This window comes from Volvox carteri (genome assembly GCF_000143455.1).
Source record: "Volvox carteri f. nagariensis unplaced genomic scaffold VOLCAscaffold_24, whole genome shotgun sequence".
In the NCBI taxonomy this organism is placed as follows: domain Eukaryota; kingdom Viridiplantae; phylum Chlorophyta; class Chlorophyceae; order Chlamydomonadales; family Volvocaceae; genus Volvox; species Volvox carteri.
The window spans coordinates 1,151,633-1,173,128 of NW_003307567.1; the positions used below are offsets into that span (position 1 = coordinate 1,151,633).

At 54.6% G+C, this 21,496-nt stretch overlaps 3 protein-coding genes across 3 annotated transcripts; 2 read left to right on the forward strand and 1 right to left on the reverse strand.

Annotated features, from left to right (window-relative positions):
• Positions 1-3,453: 3,453 nt before the first annotated feature.
• On the forward strand, positions 3,454-10,012 carry VOLCADRAFT_105152 (uncharacterized protein). The gene is made up of 7 exons (XM_002951495.1): positions 3,454-4,084; positions 4,285-4,517; positions 4,697-4,814; positions 5,045-5,588; positions 5,976-6,042; positions 6,307-6,465; positions 7,209-10,012. Exons 1-7 carry the CDS (start codon positions 3,664-3,666, stop codon positions 7,533-7,535), a joined length of 1,869 nt encoding a protein of 622 aa, XP_002951541.1. The 5' UTR covers positions 3,454-3,663; the 3' UTR covers positions 7,536-10,012.
• Positions 10,013-11,567: 1,555 nt separating this feature from the next.
• Positions 11,568-15,087, forward strand: VOLCADRAFT_92142 (uncharacterized protein; the record flags this gene model as incomplete). The annotated part of the gene is made up of 4 exons (XM_002951496.1): positions 11,568-11,660; positions 12,689-13,172; positions 13,578-14,230; positions 14,491-15,087. 4 exons carry the CDS (start codon positions 11,568-11,570, stop codon positions 15,085-15,087), a joined length of 1,827 nt encoding a protein of 608 aa, XP_002951542.1.
• A 3,166-nt stretch (positions 15,088-18,253) lies between these two features.
• On the reverse strand, positions 18,254-20,861 carry VOLCADRAFT_43681 (uncharacterized protein; the record flags this gene model as incomplete). The annotated part of the gene is made up of 5 exons (XM_002951577.1): positions 18,254-18,400; positions 18,653-18,730; positions 19,266-19,400; positions 20,071-20,215; positions 20,737-20,861. Coding segments are annotated over 5 exons (630 nt in total), but the record flags the coding sequence as incomplete, so codon positions are not given.
• Positions 20,862-21,496: the final 635 nt, after the last annotated feature.

The window sequence follows — 21,496 nt, forward strand, 5'->3', positions numbered from 1 at the left end:
GGAATGTGCATCGGACGGGGCTCCTAACGTAGCCGCATCGCCTTCGCTGACGGGCGACGGGAAGTCGCGCCTTGATCAGACGGCTGAATGCTTATAGCGTCGGAATTAGCAGGATCCTTCTTGACGCTTGCAACGCGATACAACCATTGCTCATTCGGTCTTCGTACGGAGTTACACTCTGCCATCCGATACGGGAGCCCGCAAAATACGGCGTAGTCTGACGTGAGGACAAACTAGACAGGCATTGAAGATGTCTGTGGCCCAAACGTAACAGTAAGCGTTGCCGCGTGGGGCGCTATGTGCAAGCACGGAAAGGATGTTTATCTCCACCAAATTCAATCAGAAGGCGCATAGCCCTGCGTTGCGCTACGATGAAGCCCGCCCTCGTGGCTTATCCCTATTTTGGAATAACGTTTATACAAAAATCAAAATTTGACATTCTGCTGTCGTTTGCATGAACCTTTAACGACCGCGCAGGAGCAGGCAAGGAACGGATCATCCGTACAGCTTTTCCCATAGATAAATAAAAGAAGCATCCACAGCTATGCACAAACATTAACACCAGTAACGCCAATATTTCCTGCAACACTCAGAGTCCTTCAATGTGCCTCTAACACTTCCTCTTGGATTACTAACCATACGGAAATGCCAGACATACTACTTTTGGCAAGGCATTTTTGTTTAACTGCTTTCTCTTTTGTTTAATGTTTAACGCCGTAGACATCTGTGCGAATCATCAGGCTGAGCGCTCGCTGAGCAGGACGGCTCTAGAACGGAGCTCAAAGCTTTGTCGCAACCAGGACAAATTAATCCTTACGGAAAGATTCACTTGTGATTTCGGTACACATATGATGCATGTCCTGTCTCACCCTTGCAAAAATGGGTTTCGTTAAGGTACGGCCAGCCCGACGACGCAAAGATGTGCCTTGTCTGACGAAAGACGTACCTTTATGCGACAAATAAAGGTGTGGAAAAACTATCAATGTGTCTATTAAAATAATGAGAGGCCTATTGGTATAACGGAGATAAGATTATGCATCAGCTGGAGCGCCGTTCGCACCTAACCGTTCGTCGGGGCGAATTTCCGAACATCATCGGCACATGCGATACATATCTGCATTACACAGAATAGCTTAACAGCTTAATAGCTTGACATGTGAGATTAAAGTAGGCTTTTAATTTGTACTATTACCTACATTATGTTGAAGTTCATTACGACCAACCGTAAATTCCATGCATGCCGAAAGATGGGTTTTTTGTACAAGGACGTCATACAAAAGAAGGCGTACTTATGCTTGCTTGCATGTACCTCACAAGCGCAATATGCATGGTTTTCTTCTACCTTCGAGTCGCGTTGCGGCCATCTTTCATAGTGATGGACTTTCGCCAATGCTAAGCTACAACCCCTTTTCTGCGAAATGAAAATTTAGCTTTAAATTTTCAGTTTAAATCAATCCTGGTGGAAGCTTCTTATTGCAGCTCTCATTCTTGGAATGCCTGTTGCTGTTGCTGTTGCTGCTACTTCTGTAAAGGTTTCCTAGAAAAGATTGTTCATCTAACACATAGTATTAAATTGTATCACAATCTGCATAGCTGAGGTGTATCTAGTTATTATCAAGGGGAGCTGCATTTAGCGGTTTGCTTTGCTAAGGGCAGCATTAGCCTTGTATCCGGCGCAGTTTTGTTTGAAATCCGAATGAAATCCCGAAGAAGATCTAAGAGGATTAGGCCTACTCCAGGACTTGGTCTGTTTCAAGACGTGCCGCCCTACTAAAGTCGATCGAAAAGCCAGCTGGCGGCATTTGAAGGAGGTAGGAAGACGTTGGCAAGCAATCCTGACTGCAGTAGGAACGCCCAAGCCTTCTCCTGATTAGATACATCTTAGCTAAACCTAGGGATGCAAAGCAAATATGACAAAAAGATCACCATGAAAAGCCGACTGCCAATCCTCATTCAGTGACTGCCGCGAGTTTGAGTACGTTAAAATAGCCGCCTATGTACTCTGTACGCTGTACAGTAACGTAGACCGCCCGTCGCCCAAATTCGAACTGGCAACATCAGCGATCTATCCGCAACAGGTCCTGTGACTCAAAGTAAAAAGTACCTTCGCCAAAAGGAAGTCAGACCAGGCATCTGGACCCTTCTCCACGGCGAACCGGCCATCAGCATCATCAGGGATTTGGGCCGTGCGGCAGGGCTGCTGGGTCAAAGGGGGGGAGGGGGGAGAATGCGTTCAGGGGCGAGTGAGCAATTGGAGGGCAGGGAAGACGGAAGGGCACCTCGGGTACGGAATAAAATACGAAGGGCGTTTTGCATGTCTGTAGCAACCCTAATCTAACAATGAATGTCCTAACCCACACATCCCTGTGGCAAGCGTTGCGGCAGAACCGCTCTGACGGGATCATGTTCTTGAGCAAGCGGGCCTAGGTAGAGCACCTGGCTTGTAGCACGGCCGATATTGCTTTGGGTTATATTTTACAGAGGTGTGGGAGTCCGAAGTAGAAGAATGAGCAGCGAAGTCAACGGTCGGGAAGTGCGAGGGCCGTCCGGGCCTCGAATTGCAATCCGTTTCATTTCTAATATGGAGTTTGGAGTTGAACGGTTTGGGTTGTCAAGGTTAAGCAACACCTTGCTATTGGTGCCGTGTGGCACCCTAGGGCCCAAGCGTGAGCCCTGATGAGCAGGATGAGCCCTGTTCTGCGCACAGGCGACGTGCACCTTAAAGCACCTTAAAATCCATTTGTGTTGCTTTGCATACACCAGTGATTTCAGTTGCACATGCACAGGACACAAAGCAAGAACCCGGAACGGCTCAAGCTGTCGATTAGAAATGGAATAACTCTTGCGCAAGCCGCATTCCACTGCCAGAAAAAGCATACTGTGGCATTATTTTGGCTAAAAAGGAATTCTAATAACTGTTGTCGGTAATATGGGAGCAACGGTAGTGTTGCGAAAAGCTTGAACAACGGAAGCGCCCAAGCTCGAATATCATCTTTGAGTATATGGACATCAGGTCTTATAGCTTATGATTGTTTGGGAACTGGAAGCAGCATAAGGCATCAAGACCCTTGCAAAGCTGGATCGGGAATGATAAATTATGAGCCACCATTGCATAAATCTTTCGCAAGTAAATATAATATAGAAGTGACTTTGAGATGGATTTGCTAGCAATGCAACGTACTGTGATAAATTGCGGTGGGCGATGACAAACCGCGCAGCCCGCCCGACGGGGCGAACCTTCTCAGGCAAATTGTAAGCATCCTATGAAAAGTCGAAATATTATTTTTATTATTCTTCCGCATGGCTCCAAGATTGGTAGCATAACCGGTCGTGTGTCGAGCGAGTTCACTGGAAAGGCTGCGTGGTGCCGTATATCGCGCTGTCGTAATCTTTCATGCTGCTTTGAGCTTAAATACGTTGTGTGGAACACACACTGTTGTCTCCGGTGTGGTACTCACACCTAAGTGCCCCGGACACCAGATTATTAGCGATCCAACTACTCTGCCACCTGTATGATCAGGCGCATCGCTGTTGAAGATAGCCAGCGAGCTTCTTGCAAGACTGCTGGAGCAATTCTTCCAGCTCTGATATTCGTATATAATCAATTTTCAAGTCAGGACATATCAGCCGACCTAACTTGACAGCAAGTCGCAATTTGGTCGAATGCCACCCTTCAAGCCCGTTGCTCCGGGCGCCATGTCTCATTTCCTCCTATTGTCCTTGGTATGTGGACTCTGCTTTTATCATGCCACGTCTACGACTGTGTCGGTGTACATGAGCGAGGCGAAGGACGTGTTGAACCATAACTGGGATGGCAGCACCTATAAGCTTGCTCAGCAGCTTGAGGCGCTGGGATTCAATGTAGAAAGGTCTGAGGACGAACAGCCTAACCTTTCTGGAGACAAGACACCTAGTGCCTACGTAATTCCAGCGCAAAACGGGCCAGCTCCTTACAGTTCGGCCGAAGATATGGACGCGATTGCGTCTTTCGTCGCAAATGGCGGCCTTGTCGTCTTGCTTGACTCGAGCAGCAACCGGGGCGAGTCTGTTCCGCAGTTCGTCGCCAAGGCTATGGGATACACAGGTAAGATGTTGCACAGCGAAAACTGGTGGAGACTCTTGGCCACGATTAGCCACGATTACCTGTCCTTTACTGTATCATGTTTTATGTTCCATCCTACTTCTGGTCTACTTTGTCGGGCGGCCCAGCTATTCGGGCGCATTAAAAGTTCGCACCTGCATGCTTCCATCTCAGACCTTGAAATATGTATTTTATTAACGCAGGCGAATGGGAATCATGTCTTTCGATGGGCTCTAACGATATGGTCGCTATCGGCCAGCCGGTTCTGGGCTCCGCGGCGCTCCAGTTCCTTCCGGAGACTGAAGATGCATGGCCGGCGACGTTGGAAAACGCACGCGTCATTTCTTCCTACTCTGCATGCCAACACCAGGACGAGTCATCAACGTCAATTCCTTTGTACACGGTGGAGGGCGACAATGGCAAAGTTGTAGCTCAGGTACGGTCCGCGAATCTTCGCAGTTTTTTTTAAAGGCCTGATAGTTAGCCATTATTACTGATTTCTTCAGCTGCTCGTTGTCCAGTCGCGCTCAGGCTATCCAATCTGTTGTCGAAGCCAAGTCGGCTTAACTTTACGAACCGCACGCATTTTTTAATACCTTTCGCTCTTCGATGCAGGCCTTTGGCAAGGCTGGCATCTCAGGAGCTGTTGTGTGGCTGGGTTACAGCTGGCAGGATGGCGAGCAGCCGCTGTGGAGTTCTTTGCTTGCAAAGCTGATCCGCGACTTCGCAAACGGTGCGCGGCTTCCTTAGAGCAGAAATGCCAAAGTTGTCAGTTTCATCTCTATTAAGGCAACTATTATAATTATAAAACAGTTGACAGTTGAGCCGTTCGGCTGCCGCCGCTTTGTACCTGAAGACACCACAACCACCATCACCGTGTAGTTGAACTTCAATAAGGCCTGTACAGCTCCTTTCCTCACACACTCAACCCCACACACTCCTGTGCCGTAATCTGCCGTACAGGTGCCTACACCGCTCCCTCGCAGGGCAGCTCTCTGTCTCTCCTGGACCAGCAGCACACGCTGGACAATGTACTGCAGGCCGCCACCGACGCCGCTGCCGGCACGGAAGAGATTGTACGGCGTTTCCTGCAGACCGCCACCGTCACCTACCCGCCACCAGCCCGGTCGCCGCCGAAGCCGCCACAGCCGGGCCGGCGGCCATCATCGCCACCTCGGGCCCCCAAGCAGTCCCCGAGCCCCCCTAAGTCCCCACGGTCGTCGCCGAAGCCGCCGAACTCGCCGCCGTCACCGCCGCCATCACCACCGCCGCCGTCGCCGCCGCCATCACCACCGCCGCCGTCGCCGCCGCCTCCCTCACTGCCGTCGCCGCCGCCGCCGTCACCACCCCCGCCGTCACCACCCCCGCCGTCACCACCGCCGCCAGCCCAACCCAACCCCCTCACACCCTCATTAACCCGGCCTCCGGTGCCATCGCCGCCGCTGCCGGTGGCTCCAATCACCTACTTCGAGAGTATCTTGCCCATGGGAGCTCGCGGCAAGACACGGTACGGACGCATGTGTGGCGTGCCGTACCGCTCCGGTTGTCATACATATCCTAATTCAGGAGGCTTCAGTGTGGATTTGTTCGCAGTGTGCATTGCGTTTTACCGCACGTGCATATATGTACGAATGTGCGTGTGTAATGACGCATGTACAGTCACCTTGTCCGGGGCATTCGTGCATGGACTGTACGTCAACTTCCTTTCGGCACGCAAGCGCCGCCGCCGCCGCCTTTCCCTCCTCCACAGTGTAGACATCCATAACTGAACGAGTGGGGGGGCCCGGACTATATATACCTCGTACTTCGACGCAAAAACGATCGACGCAAAAACCACGCCAGAAGTTGACAGTTGACAGTTAACCGTTGACTGGTGATGTGCCCCTACCCCCAGGTCTCTGGTCTGGTACGACGACGACGACTTCCGCGATCAGTTGACGCCTAAGTCTGCACTCCAGCTGGTAGGTAGCTAACACGCTGGCACGCGGACTCGCTAGATGATGAAAGGGGGGGGGGCCCCTGTGGCACCATATGTATGTACTGGACGGTAACAAATCGCGGAAGAGAAGAGTGCATGCACTACGGCTGCTGCCCCCCTTTGTGCTCTTGCAATTTCAGCACTATTTGCATGATGACTTTCTGATCCTATAAAATCTTCATTATTCAGAGTTCCTCCTGCGCGCCTCCCGTCCTCTCGCCCTCCCGTCGCTCGTGCTTTGCAACAGGTCTTCCGCCGGAAGGCACCTTGCCCTGACCGCTGCGCCAACTGCAACCGGGCTTGGAAGGCAACCGCGAACCAGCTGAGCGTGGCGTTGTTCTTCAAGGACCCCGTGCAGCTGACCGCGCTGACCATCAAGCAGGTCAAGAACCCCAACATCCAGCTGGTGAGCTGCTGAGTAGCTAGACACGGCCGTACACGGCCGTACAGGGCCGTACGCAAAGTCGTCCAATTCCGTAGGAAATTCCGTGCAAAGCCGTTGTGAAAATATTCATTCGTGTATGCGTGTGTCTGTGTGTCTGTGTGTCTGTGTGTCTGTGTGTCTGTGTGTCTGTGTGTCTGTGTGTCTGTGTGTCTGTGTGTCTGTGTGTCTGTGTGTCTGTGTGTCTGTGTGTCTGTGTGTGTGTGTGTCTGTGTGTGTGTGTGTGTGTGTGTGTGTGTGTGTGTGTGTGCACGTATAAATATGGACATATGGGTCTTGTCGGACTTGTTGGCTCCGGGGCTGAGAGAATTTTACCAGCATTACAATCGTCATCAATATCATCACTTGGGTGTCTGCTACAGCATCACGTCCACCCCTTGAAACTTTTTTGGCTGGAGTCCCCCTCTCTCCACCTCTCCACCTCTCCACCTCTCCACCTCTCCACCTCTCCACCTCTCCACCTCTCCACCTCTCCACCTCTCCACCTCTCCACCTCTCCACCTCTCCACCTCTCCACCTCTCCACCTCTCCACCTCTCCACCTCTCCACCTCTCCACCTCTCCACCTCTCCACCTCTCCACCACTCCACCTCTCCACCTCTCCACCTCTCCACCTCTCCACCTCTCCACTGACCATGTGCCTTCCCTCCCGCCTTTGCCCCCCTTTCTCCACCGCCCTCCTCCTCCACCGCCCGCCCTTCTGCCCAGGTCCAACTGATTAAGTGGACGGGTAAGCCCACCGGGAGCTTCCCGGAGAGCGCCATCGGCCCCGTCATCTACAACGTCACGAGCAATAGAGTCCCATGCGGCTCGGAGCTCAGGATTGACATCCCCGCTGTCAAGAGCGGCATCAACCAGAATCCTCCCCCGACGGCAGATGTCAACAACCTGCCTGAGGCGCTCAAGGTATCCCAGGGTATTCTCATCACCGCGAACCGCCTCGAAACGGCCGGCAAGGGCTACGGTCCGTTCGTGGAGATCGTCAAGTGCTGGGGCCGTGTGTTGTACGCCGAAAACCCGCGGGCGTATCAGTAAGGAAGAACGTTTTGGTTGGTGACCTAAGAACTAGAGGGAATCTAAGAGACGAAATCTCTCCGAAGTTCTCTTGCACACATATAATCTAATTATATCCTCTTCAGTGTGTTCTGACGCTGCATGCATCCCGATGGGTCGCTACCATCCCGACGACTACTACTGATACTACGATGATCATGCGATCACACGAAACGGAACGTTGACGGCGGATCGATAGCCATGTTTCATATACGCGCGATTAACGGAACGCGGAGGCGGTACGAAACGCCTTTGTAATGTTATGAAGAAGGCGCGGTCAGAGGAGAAGGCTTTCCAGTTGTACGGCATTAATTGAGGGCGGAATGGTGCTGGCGCGCACGCACTGAGTTTGCATGTATGTATGTATGTATGTATGTGTGTATACGTATGTGTGCGTGTATATGTTCTTGATGAGCTGCGAGTGCATGACGGGCCAAAACAGACTGGTGCGGGCTGTGGTGATGACATCGTACAAAGGTACGAACACTGAATAGGATTTGACTCGTTGTGTCAGTATAGTCAGCGAGCGATTTGGGAAGCGATGCGGCATTTGACGTCAGCCGCGACCTTACGTTGACATCGAACTCTCCGCGGCGGCGACGTCGATGAGCCGGTAGTATTGCGGCCGGAAGAAGGGCTTCTCATCCTTGCACCAGGACGGGGGGCGAAGTCGCCCTAAATCGCCCTAAAGTCGCTGACTGATATCTTCCCACATATTCGACCTTCACCTCCTAGAAACCCTTGTTAACAGTGATGACCTTCACTTTCTGAGACTTTCTGTAACTAAAAGAAGAGAAAATTTGAAAGTGCTATCGTTGCAGTCTCGTCGCGTGCGTGCGTCGCTTTTTACTGAAGTTGCAAACAATCCCTTCCGAAAAAACGATAAAAACTAAGTGCTTGCCATCCGCCGCGATGTGGATCTACCCTTGCTTTAGTGCTGTCTGTTTGCATATGCTTACTTTATCGTGACTGTTTTTTGCCCCGTCTTCAATAAAAAAAGGTGTTGATGCATGTTGATGCTGATGATGGTGCTAAATGATAATGGCGATCGGTTTCTGAGTTCTCCAGAAGTCGTGTCGTGTCAAAAACGTCGTTCATAGAAGGGAAACATGCGACCCAAGCCGCCAGAGGGTGCGCTGTGCGGCGGTGTCAACAACGATGTGGGCGGCGAAGGCTAGACCGCTGGGGCTGCGAGCAGCCGTGTGTGTGTATGTGTTTGCGCTCTCTGTGTTTCTTCGCACCCTCCCGCCCTCCCTCCCGCCCCCTCATCCCCATTTCCCCCATCCCCCGCCAACGCGCACCGTACGATACGACACCCCGCCGCCGCCGCCGCCGCCGCACCCACCGCCGCTATCGCTTTGTGCCGTACGGTCCTCAGTCCTCGAGTGGAAGTGCTAGCATGCTGCGGCATGCAGAGGGAGCCCAAAAGTTGATTGTAGAGTTAATGCCGTACCCAAGTTAATACCGTACTGAGGTGCCGTACTATCGGTGTTGTACGCTGAATTTACCCTGCCGGTACAGCGGCGTGTGAAGCTCTCAAGAGGGATGTTGGCCCCGTTCTACCCGAGAACGATTCCCCGCGCTATCCCCATATTTCCGCCGGGGCTGCCGACCAGACCTTGTACGACATACGCATACACACACACGCGAGGACGCACACACTCGCAGGACGGCATGGACTTGTCAATTCTCACTCGGCGACTGGCGGGGGGCCCCTTGAATGGTAGTGCAGGAGCAGGGGTACACGCATAGCTCTGGAGGCGAGGACTTTCGTCCGTAAAAATACGCTCCGTTATTTCCGCCCTTCACCTGAACCGGCAGACGCCACGACCTCTAATTGCCGCTAAGTCGCCGTTACGTGTACGGAATGCCGTACGGGATGCTTTTGATGGTGAAGTCAGTGTGACGTCACCATCACGGCGGTGCGTGGTGTGATAACGGTGAAAAAAGGCGGCTTTGGGAAAGAATCAGTATACAATTATATCATATAATTAGCTGCAAGCTTTTTTTTATATATTTCGTACGATATGTACAGCAGCAAGGGTACCGTATTTGGACATTCGTTGTGTACATGTTGTTTTGTAGCACACGCGTTGTCGATATACACACAAATTTCTGTTGCCACATGATGTGTCATAAGGGCGCGCCAGCGACAGCGTATAATAAACGCTGTCCAAGGCTCTCAAGCTGCATCTCGAGCTGCGCCATTGCGCTTCCAACCACCAACCACCAACCACCAACCAACATAATTCAACCCCGTGGCGATATAATTCCTTCTCATGTGATGGCGGTGCCCGATGATGGCCACTTCCATCCGGGGGGATGCTAATCGTCGTATGTGTGTACGTATGTATGTATGTATGTACGTATGTATGTGTGTCTGTCGTGCGAAATGTGATTACTATGCCATATTCAAAAATCGACGATTAGCTCCCGAACTTGTAAAGATACCTTTTGGGCCCCAGTGCTCCCTCCCCTACTGTACGGTATGTACGACACGTTACATCGCACTTAATGCAAAGTAACCACTTTGAAGAGGTATAAAGCAAGATTATATTTAAAATCCAAATGCCAGGGATCCTGGCGGGCATCGAGAAAGGTGCTCGATTATTCTGTGAAGCTCGTCGTACAGTGTCGTAATCCGGCCGACGGAGAGCACATGTGCGGGGACGTAAGATATCGTTCCAAAAAGGAAATCTGAAAGTTTAAACGTCCCCCAAGTTGGGCGGAGGCACGGAGGTACCTCAGCCGCGAGTGGGACATGGCGAGGAAGGTTTAAAGGATTCACCGAAGCGTGTGTGTGTGTGTGTGTGTGTGTGTGTGTATGTGTGTGTGTGTGTGTGTGTGCGTGTGTGTGTGTGTGTGTGTGTGTGTGCGCGCGCGTGTGTGTGTGCGCGCGCGCGTGTGTGTGTGTGTGTGTGTGTGTGTGTGCGTGTGTGTGTCTCTGGGTTCCCGGGTTTTGTTTCAAACAAATGTGTTCAGAGGCAAGCGATGGAGGGAAAAGCTGGCGGCCAAGGCAGGAGCATGGCAGGGCGGGGACGTCGGGCAGCTGCTGCATGGGAAGAAGGTGAAACCATTGAAGGAGAGACATAAAGGACAATGGAGGTTAAGGGGGCCATGACGATACACAGCGTCATGTGGGGGGAGCTGCAATTCGCTTTTCAGTCTTCGTCATTTTTTCTGAGGCCAGAGACGGGCCAGAGACGGGCTGTGAGCCGCCGAACACAGCAACAGCACACGCAGTTACCTGTTGATGATAACCTTCAGATGGTCCGAAACGACAACCGGAACAAACTCGGAATGCAAAATTGATAATTTATAATTTTGTTTGCTCCTTTTCGCTGATGCGTGCCGTGAGAGCACAGTGACGCCACGCCGGAAAATGTCTTCATTACATTTTCGTGCCTGGGCCCCCCGGCACTCGGTTACTATCCGACTTTGCGGCAGGTGGCGCTGTAACAGCCAGGCTTGCAGCTCGCCAGCACAGTTGACGTATGACCAACGCTGTCAATAAGAATCACGGATGCCGGCATAATTCATGCGTACAGCATAAAAGTTTACGCACTTTCAGCGACAAGGTAACAGTGCTTGTAAGCCAATTGACAAGGACGTTAGGCAGCAAGCCTGAGGCGTCAGGCCAGGATTGCCAAGCACAAGGTGCTTGCATGCTACACGAAAACTGTCCGCACGTATAGTGCCTCTGTTCAATTATTCGTATTGTATCTTTTGATATCCGAATCGGCGGGCGTAGAGGACTCTTCCCGTTTTACTGATAGCCGTGTAGGCCCGTCAGACGATGAGTTTGACCGTCATAAATAATCCATATGCCTTGCAAAAAAATGCATGATGAGGGTGTAATAAGGATACAACTAAATTATTCTACAAGGTTCAGTACTGCTGGAAAATTGGGAAAATCCGGGTTGGCGTTGCCTTGCGCCCGCCCCTTGGCACCAACCAAGGTATTGGTGCAAGTGTGTGGTATCCTTAAAGTAATCAAGATTTGAATAGACTTTTATGGAAATCAGTCACTCTGGTCCTTGGTCTGAGACAGGCAGTGCTGCACGCTTAACAGCACGTTTAACTTTCCAAAGCCAGGTAATCAATCAGGTGAGAAAATTTTTGTTGTCGATACATAACTTTCATATTTATTCATTCAGATGACATACTTTTATGTGCCTTGAGGTATTCCCTGTGTGTAATAGAAAAAAATCTTATATCCGTACAACGACTAACTGTAAACGCTTCCGGGACAAGGGACTTCGCCAAGCTGGACCGGCATGCGCGTACATGCTTAGATGGCAAATTCGAAACTGCAAGGAGATATTTACATTTTGTTATTAACTTGGGATGGAGAAGCACCCTCATTTTACCGCCGGAAAGGTGGCCCAAGCAGGCCTATTTGACGTTTTTCATGCAGCACCTCACATTTGGAAGCTGCTAGGTGCACGCGACCTCGTTTACTTCCGCTGCTGCAGCCGTCAGGCGCGCGCACTTCACGATTCTTTCTGCACCTCCTTAAACGTCAAAATTCGAAGAGGTCAGCCGATGGATAAAGGGCTTGTTGCGTTAAGAAACATAATCAATCGCGGATGCCGGCCCACGGCGCTGACGGTGACAGCATACGCGCCAACCTCCCCGCATGCCGTGTAAGTGGGCCGGTCCCACGCTATCTAAGGGGAACGAACTTCCCTCTCCGGTCCGAGGCAACAACCACCTCTGGTCTCGTTATTCGCACTGCGGTGTGATGTGGGTTACAATCCAATGGGCAAATTGGAGCTCCATGCAGTTCTTGTGTGGTGCTTTGCTTTTTGTCCGCTGCCGCGAGCAGCAGTTGGACCTGCTGAGGCGCAGGGATGCGGACGGTTGGAAAAAAACGTCCTTTCCGATAACCAAATCTCACGCCGCCAGGTTCGATTCCCCTTTTACGCGCTCTTCTACTTTTTCTAGCTTCTACCCTTACGCGCTCTTCTTGACCCCGTCATTCGGTCTCTCCGGCCAAAACCTATTTATCGCGTCGCAGTGCAGACATCCTAGACACGTGTGCGTACGGCACAACGTACGTAGCTCTCCGAGGGCCCCATCACCACCCCCTGGGCATCCGTGCGCTGGCCGACGCCGCTGTCCCCTCCCTGCAGCGACTCGCCCTGGAATTGTACGACACCGCGGCCAGCCAAGCTGCCGACGGCGCGCTCCGCGTCGTCGGTGGCCGCTTGGCCGCCCTGGGGCTCCATCTGTACGGCGGTTCCGTACTGCCTTGCGACGGCATCCGTTATTGTACGGCCCTGACGGAGCTGCGGCTGCAGCTCAGCATGGATCCAAACATGCACATAGGGCCCTTCAAGTACGGCTCGCAGCCGTACTCCTCCAAATGTTTGAAGCGACGCAGTGACAGTGTCAGCGGCGGCAACGGCGGCGGCGGCGGCAGGGTTTTGGCGCCAACGGACGCCGCGGCACTTGCGGCGCTGACGCAGGCGGACTTTGGCGTCCGTCAGCAGTACAGACAGCAGCAGCCATCCCCGCCGGCAGCGGCAGTAGCAGCAGCGGCTGCTACCGTGACGGCGGGGAACGGCGTATCAACCGCTATGGAGGCGGCGGCGGCGGCAGTAGCCGGGCGGGCGGGTAGGTGCTACCCCCCTTCCCACCGTCAACTTGGACGTCGGGGGCACAAATACACACACACATGTTGCACCACCTGTTGAACCACACATGAACAGATGGTTGGGGTCGAAGTGGGGGAAGTGGTGCCCCCCCCGTGCATACACACTTCTTTTGGATGTCGTCCAAGCGCTTGGAGCTGTTTACGGCCGTTTTTTCAGTTTAGATCCCTGTTTCTGTTCACATTCGCAACCTTTTCGGCTGGTGATCCTTCCCCCGGTTTTACCCCCTCCCCTTCCCTCCCGGGTTCTCTCGATCCTTCTTGCCGTACTTGCCGTACTCCTGCTGCACTGCGACCGCGTCACCATGCCGACCCGTTGTCCGAACACCCCATCCTGCGCCCTGATTGTCGGTCGTGTCGTACCGAAGTTCCGCCCGCCGTCGCAGCCATCGCGTCGCTGACGCAACTGCGTTGCCTTGAGCTGTACGGCAGTTGCATCGACCGGATTCTGGATCCGCCGTATCGTTTGCTCGGCCTGGAGGCGTTACGTAACCTGAAGCGTCTGCGGATTGACCTACCGGCCGACACCACCACCACCACCACAACAACAACAACGACAACATCACCGCAGGAGCGCTTTCTGAGCGGCGGCGGCGGCGGCGGCGGCGGCGCGATGCGGCAGCGCGCGGGTATAGCGGCAGAAGGCGGCGGCGGCGGCGCCTCCATCCCGTCGCAGTCAGGAGCGTCTAGCAACTGGCGACTGGGCCCGACACTGGCGGCGCTGACGTGGCTTCAAGATTTGGATGTCGGTGTGTCGTACGAGCTGCCGGCGGAGGCGCTGCCGTCGCTGGCGGCGCTATCTCAGCTGACCCGCCTGGGTTGTAGCACCTTCTTGACGCCGCCGCCGCAGCACCTGCACCAAGCGCCTCCGCCGCCGCCGCCGCCGCAGCAGCAGCAGCAGCTACAGCACGAACAACAACAACAACAACAACACTATCAACAACAACAACATCTACGCCACAACCAGCATTGGCCGCTCCTTCATTACTCGCCGCTGCCGGCTTCCCTGGAGCACTTGCAGGTCGGTTGGCTGGTTCGTTGGGTAGTTGGAGTGGTAGCCGAACGGGTAGTTGGTTGGTTATTTTCGCTTCCTTACCATTCCCTCGTCAAGTGGCGCCTCTCTCGCGCCGCTCTGACGCGCCCAATGTACGAATGCTGCTTGTACGGTCGATCGAAAACCGACGAACAATTTCTTCATACCTGTCTGATCTTTTTGATCCGTTTTGGGGACTGTCCTGGATTCGGATTTGGACTTTGAATCTTGGATCTTGGATCACACAGGTCGCGTCCCTTCCGGCGGTGCCTGTTTTAGCAACACTGGCGACGCTGCCGCGCCTTAAGATGCTGACTCTTACACGCCGTACGACTAACGGAGTTGCCGACGGCGGCATCCTATTCCCGATTTCTTCGGCAAGTGTGGATCGTCTGGACGGCGGCGGCAGCCGCCATGCCGCCGTCGACGCTGCTCCAGCGGCGGCGGCGGCGCCGCCGCCGTCAGGCGGCTCCGCCGCCGCCGCCGCCGCCGCCGTGGCCCCGTACGAGCCCCTTCGCCTGATTCTTGTCGGCGAGGAGTTCTCCCACGCAGACCGACAGCGGGTGGCGGCGGTGGACAGGACGGAGGACGTGGCGGCGGCGGCGGCGCTGCTGCGGCGGCTACTGCCGCCAGCGGCGCTGCGGCGCGTGGCGCTACAGCCGTTCGGTCGCGCCCCAGCGGCGATGCTGGAGGGCCCTCACGCGGCGTGGCTTGGGGAGCTCGCGGCCTTGGGGACGGCGGTGGAGGCGGTAGAGCTGGCGGCGTTTGCGTTGGAGCCCGGAGACCTGGGGGCGCTGCGTACGGCACTGCCGAACCTACAGGTGTGGGGGGGTCGTACGCAGTAGCCGCGGCGGCGGCGGCGGCGGCGGCGGTGGTACTGGTGCCGGAACGGTGTATCTTCCGTGTCTTCACTCCTCCTACCTTCCGTGTCTCTCACGGGCTGAGTGCCGTACTATGCTGTACCATGCCGTACCCGCTGGATCCCGTTTCGTTGCCTGCCTTCCCAAAGGATGTCGTCTTCTTCTAAGCGATTGGATTGCGATTGCGATTGGATTGGATCACAAAACTAAAAAATATATAATTTAAATCACAGAAAGCGACTTAGTTGACCCGCGAGAGGCCCTGCTCTCTTCGTCCTCTGTGCTGCAGGTCCTCAGTTTGTATGTATGCCGTGTGGATCCGGAAGATGTACGGCAAGTACAGCAGCCGGACGATCAACAGCGCGCTCTGCTGGTGCGCGTCGATTCCAGCTGTGAGTACACCAATGCGTCGGCGTACGGCGTGTACGGCAATTCAGAATACGGCGCAGGTTTGTTAATGGACGACGGCGACGGCAGTGAGGAGTTTGTCGACGAGGCTGAGGGCCTGGATCCAGATCTGGATCCACAAGGAATATGGCCTGTGGCGGCGGAACTTCAGAGAGCGTACGAACGGGCGTTGGACGTAACCGACAACGAGGCGGAAGAGGAGGAGGAGGAGGAGGAGGAAGGGGGGGAGGAAGAGGAGGAGGCGGAGGGGGAGGGCGGTGAGGTGGATGCTGCGGAGAGCCTGTTTGATCCTTGAAAAGAGAGGGGGAGGTGGTGTCGGGACGGGACAACATGGTGAGAACTTGTACTCTGCTGCTTTCTTTTCTTGTTTAGTAGCGTTGTACTCCTCTTAAAACAGGCGGAGTCACACATGTAGGTGGTTGTGGTGGTGATTGTGGTGGTGATTGTGGTGGTGGTTGTTGAGGTGGTTGTTGAGGTGGGTGGGTGAGGTCTGGTGTGTGATGATGGCTGAGTTAACGGCGCGGGTCGATGCTGTGTGAGATCGGAGTGAAACTGGAGTCATGGGAGATCTCTTTTGCCCACAGGTGGTTATGGTGGTTGTGGTGGTGGTTAGAGGTTTCGAAGCGGCGTGGGAACTGCAAATGTGCGGGAGATGTAAATAGGGGGAAATGGGCGGTTGTGAGGATATCCATCAAAGGCCATTACATCTTTCGGAAGGTTTAGGGTTTTAGGATAAAACCCTAAGCTTCCGCAAATCATCAATCACCGGATGACACATAATCTACCAATTCACCTTCCTTCAAAACACGGACATACATACATACAACATACATACTTAGCACCTACATGCACACGGTGCGCTCCCCAACAAAGCGGTGGAGCACCACCGCCGATGTGTGTGCTGCACCGGGGGCTGGGGTGATCGAATTTCCTCTTCATGGTCCTCTTCAGCGCCGCCCGGAATCAGGTAGGTACATTCACGTGCAGACGGCGGGGGAAAACACACAGGGGGGGCAACATACTGCCGCCGCATCGCCGCATCGGTAAATATAGCCGAAAATATAGCCGAAAATTTTGCAGAAATCCGTTTCCCAGGCCAAGTAACGGCGGCGGTGGCGACCAATCTCGCGCTGTAGATTCAAAAAACCGTTCCAGCAGAGAGGACAGCGGCGGGACGTCATGGCGACGAGGTCAGCAGTCATTTGCCGTACAGTTGCACCGTACATCACGCCCTGCCGCCCCCCGTCGTTGCTGCTGCCGCCGCCGCCGCCGCCGCCGCTTCCGCAACAGCTCCTGACTGCCGACATATTCGTACAAACACGCTTTCCAGAGTCGCACTGGAGACGGCCCAGTCGAGCAGCGCCATAGGGCCTCCGAGGGCTGACCCGGCGGCAGAGCCCCTCCCGGAGTGCCCTGCCTGGAGTACCGCTGCCGGCAGCGGCGGCAGCGGCGCCGCCATGCCGTACTCTCCGCGTCGGCCGTCGTGAGTGGTGCTCCCGATACCGTCGTCATCGTCGACCTGCACTGCCGCCATTGTACGGAAGAGATCCGACAGGCTGACGTCACCGCGGGGTAGCTCGTAACTGTGGAAGCCATTGAGGCAGTACACCTGGCGGTTGGGTGGCGGTTATGTGGCGGTTGAGTGGTAGTTACTTGGAGCCAGGGTTGACAAATGGCGATCGGAACAGGAATGGATTTGGCAGAGGGGAGGAGGGAGAAAGGGGAAGTTGTGAGGTTGTGTATGTACGACATGGCACCGCGGCGGGTATGTACGACATGGCACCGTGGCGGGTATGTACGACATGGCACCGTGGCGGGTATGTACATATCGTAATGAGACGAGAGTTTCATTTCGGGTCTATTGGCAAAACACACTTAGGACAAAACCCCCCACAGCCATTCGTTCTCATTCACAGCCAAAGCGGAAAGCAGTCCCACATCCCGCATAGGCATATTTAAGAAGAGGTGTCCGCTGTGCATCGGGTAAAGTTTTGCACCGCAGCCACTGGACCGCAGCTCAGGGTTTTACATTCATAGACACAGACACGTGCATGCACTAAAACACACACACATACGCACGCCCCAACACACACACGCACACCCCAACACATACACACATGCACACACACGCGCGCGCATTGACCCGCACCTGCTTGGCCGCCGCACTGACGTGTGTACGGACAAACTCCTCCGCCCTCGCATCCGTACACCCCGCAGCCACCGTAAGACTGCTCCAAGGAGAATGTGCGTGTATGTGTTTGTATGTGTCTGTGCAGGTGTTGTGTCTGTCTGTCTGTATGTATGTATGTATGCATGCGTGTGCATGTGTACGGGATTGTGCGGGTGAAAATGGATGTGAGGTCGGTAGAAGTGGGCTGCGGTCGGGGACCGGTACGGATGTACGGATGTACGGATGTACGGAGGCGGTGGGAATGGAGCTGAGCGGTGCAGGTTGGAACTGGGGGGAAACTGGTGGTGTGTTTGGGGACGTGTCTTCTCCACCCACCCAGGATCTCCATCAGTGGGCATTTCCCCGATCCTGTCGTGTTCTTTCGAGGTTCTTTGGGTTTCGTAAAACAACACATCGCGAGCTTTATGCGATGTCACAGTACGGCGAAGGTGTATCTGCCCTAACTAACTAACAAATTTCTTCCTTCTTCCTCCTCTTCCTCCCCCTTTCCCCTCTCCTCCTCCTCCTCTTCCTTCCTTCCTCCCGCACGCACCTCAGCTGCATGTAGGAGCTGTATCTGGCCATCAGCTGCTGCGGACTGCCGATGCAGCGCAGACATCCGCCCACCACCAGCCCCAGGCGGTCGCAGAGCGCCTCAGCCTCCTCCATCGAGTGGGTGGTCAGGACGATGGCGCAGCGGCGCTTGGCGGCCAGAACTGCCTGACGGGGCGGGGCGGGTGGGGGGGGGGGAAGTGGGAGGAGGGCGGGTGGGGGGGGGAAGTGGGAGGAGGGCGGGTGGGGGGGGGAAGTGGGAGGAGGGCGGGTGGGGAGGGAAGTGGGAGGAGGGCGGGTGCATGGAAACGTACTTACACACAACACTGTTTCACGTCGTTGCCGCTCACAGTCGTACACATTTAATTACATGACATATTCTCTAAGACCGCTAAAACCGCTAAAACCGCTAAAACTCACCTTCCACAGCAGCCTCCGGGAGGCCGGATCCAGACCTGTGGAAGGCTCGTCCAGGTACAGCACCCGCGGGGAGCCCACCTGTGTATATGTATGTATGTATATATGTATGTATGTAAGTATGTATGTGGCGGGGAAAGTCAGGAGATAGGTTGTAGGTGGTGGTGCGGATAGCGGTAGTGTTTTTTTCTCGTTCTCATTAGGAAAACCATATAAAACCGTGCAAGAAACGAATTAGATCTTTGCCTTGGTCTACTTTAGGATTGTTGGTTTTATTGAGGCTGAGGTGACATGTGGCGAGTGGTTCTTTGCCTTTAGTTCTCCTCGAGTAGATCGCCCCCTTTAGGGGAAAACCAGTTCGCCTTACCTGACCTGCTTAAATTTGCCGCGCATCTATTGCAATGTTAAAACCTCAACGACCACCATTATGACCTCCGAAACCACCTATCAAAACACCCCTACCCCGTCCCACATTAAACCCTAAGTCCACATCCATAACTGTCTCTCCAACCTGTTGAAAACCCAACTAAAACCCCGCCACCTAAAACCGCACTAAATCTCTAAAACTTCCAAAAACAATTTCAAGCCAACCCGTGGAAAGCGCCGCCGGACGTACCAGCGCGCACACGACGCTCAGGCGGCGTTGCATGCCGCCGCTGTAGCACCCTGCCGGCCGATCGGCTACATCCCGCAGGCCGGCCTCGTCCAGACCGCCAGCCACTGCCGCCTCCAGCGCTGAGCCTCGTAATCCCTAAAACCCAGAATTTGGAAGGGGTTGTGGCGGGTGGAAAATCTATGCAAAGGCCAAAGAGGCAGCTGGGTGTGTGTGTGTGTGTGTGTGTGTGTGTGTGTGTGTGTGTGTGTGTGTGCGTGTGCGTGTGCGTGTGCGTGAGCGTGTGCGTGTGTGTGTGTGTGTGTGTGTGTGTGTGTGTGTGTGTGTGTGTGTGTGTGTGTGTGTGTGCGTGTGAGAAGGGGGAGGGCCGGGCTGGGGGAGGCGTACGGAGGAGTAATGGTGCAGAACCACATACAGCCCGACGTGTGGTGGGCTGCTGTGCTGTGCTTGCTGTGCTGCGTTTGTGCTTTGCTTGTGCTTTGCTTCCGCCGCCGGAGAGCACCAAAGAACTCCTCAGTCTCTGGAACATGAACACCGGACACACATTCCCCCCACTACCCACTACACCCCAATGAAGGGGTAATAAAACGCAATCCAAGGTGTATACGCGCATACATACGCACATACAACATACAGACAGAAAGACACACAAAGCGTGTGTATATAAAAAAACCAAACACCCATAAACAAGAAACGTACACACGCTCGGCTCGTCTCGGCACATACACACAACACATATATTGGTGGGAGGGGACGCACCCCCCGAGACACATGATGGAGCCACCATATACCCCCGGTACGTACGTACTTTTATCCTGCCGAAGAGCCTCACGTGCTCCATGCCAGTCAACGAGGGCCACAGCACGTCGTGTTGGGGGCAGATGCCCACCAGCTGCGCGGCTCGGGAGGGCTCGGCGGCCAGATCAACACCGCACACCAACACACTGCCCGAGCTAGGCTCCAAGATGCCTTCGTGCGGGCAGGGGAGAATATATTTCAGAGGGATGTTTTTTGGGGGGGGGAATGGTTTTGGTGGGGGGTTGAACCCTCCTAAGGATTGAATTGAGCCCATGTCGGATTGAAATTGGGGACTTGAGGGTAGGTTCAAAGTCAGGTATGTATTAGTATAGGTATTTACACATCCGAGTATATACACATACATATTGCGCTGTGTTTCGGCTTCGGCCCCCGGCTCTCGCGGCCCACAGTGTAATCTAAGTCAAACATAAACACACATGTATGATTGCATGCAAGATGCCAATGACTCATCCTAGCTATTGAAATTGTTATATCAGCTGGCCAATGTCGGGGGTAGGGAAGGAAGACAAAACTCGCCTCAACCCCTTACCGAACACTTGGCCCAATTGCCGACCTTTGAAGGACGTTTTTGGACTTTTGTTGGATTGGACTATGTTTTAAAATTCCCCCATGCAGCTCCCCCCAAACCCCCCTTACCTCAACCCCGCTCCATTACCCCGCCCGCTCACCTTGCATGATCCTCAACGTGGTGGTTTTCCCCGCACCGTTGGGCCCAAGTAACCCCAGCGTCTCTCGGGGACCGACAGACAGACATAAGTCGTGGACCGCGATATAGGGCCCAGCACCAGCACGGCCACCGCCGCCACCGCCGCCGCCACCGGGGGAGAAAACAGAAGCGCCACCCTGCCGCCGAAGGAAACGAAGAACCGACAGACAGGTAGACAGACAGACAAACAGGCAAACAGGCAAACGGCAAGAGGGAGAGTAAAGAGATGAGGCATGTTCGTCTGTCAATGCTGTCGACGTGTGCGAAGTGGTTGCTGATTGGTGTTGGTCTTCTCCCTAACCCCCCTAGGAGGCGGAGGTGGCGGAGGTGGCGGAGGAGGAGGCGGAGGAGGAGGCGGAGGAGGAGGCGGAGGAGGAGGAGGGCAGCCACCGGCACCAGGTCCGCCACCGCGCACCTGACCCCGGAAGACCTTACGAACGTTGCGCAGCAGCAGCGCCGGGGGCTGGCGGAGGGCTTCATCCGCAAGATCCAAACCGCCGTACACCGACGGTCCGTCCAAGACGGGGACGGCGGCGGCGGCGGCGGCGGGACCGGCAGCGGTGGTCGCCGTGCCGCCGTCGCCGCCGCCGCCAGTCCACTTCCGCCACAGAGCCTCCACACGCTGACGCTCCTGCCGTACATCCTCACCCTCCGTCATGGGGTTGCCGCCAGCGGCGTCCGCCACCTCCGCCATGTCCGGGGATCCGCT

What these genes read in the sequence shown, in the direction of transcription:
- VOLCADRAFT_105152 (XM_002951495.1), top strand. Translation starts at nt 3,664, where the DNA reads ATGCCACCCTTCAAGCCCGTTGCTCCGGGCGCCATGTCTCATTTCCTC. An exon ending in GGAGCTCGCGGCAAGACACG is followed by an intron (nt 5,589 to 5,975) that starts GTACGGACGCAT and finishes CCCTACCCCCAG; the next exon opens with GTCTCTGGTCTGGTACGACG. An exon ending in CTAAGTCTGCACTCCAGCTG is followed by an intron (nt 6,043 to 6,306) that starts GTAGGTAGCTAA and finishes GCTTTGCAACAG; the next exon opens with GTCTTCCGCCGGAAGGCACC.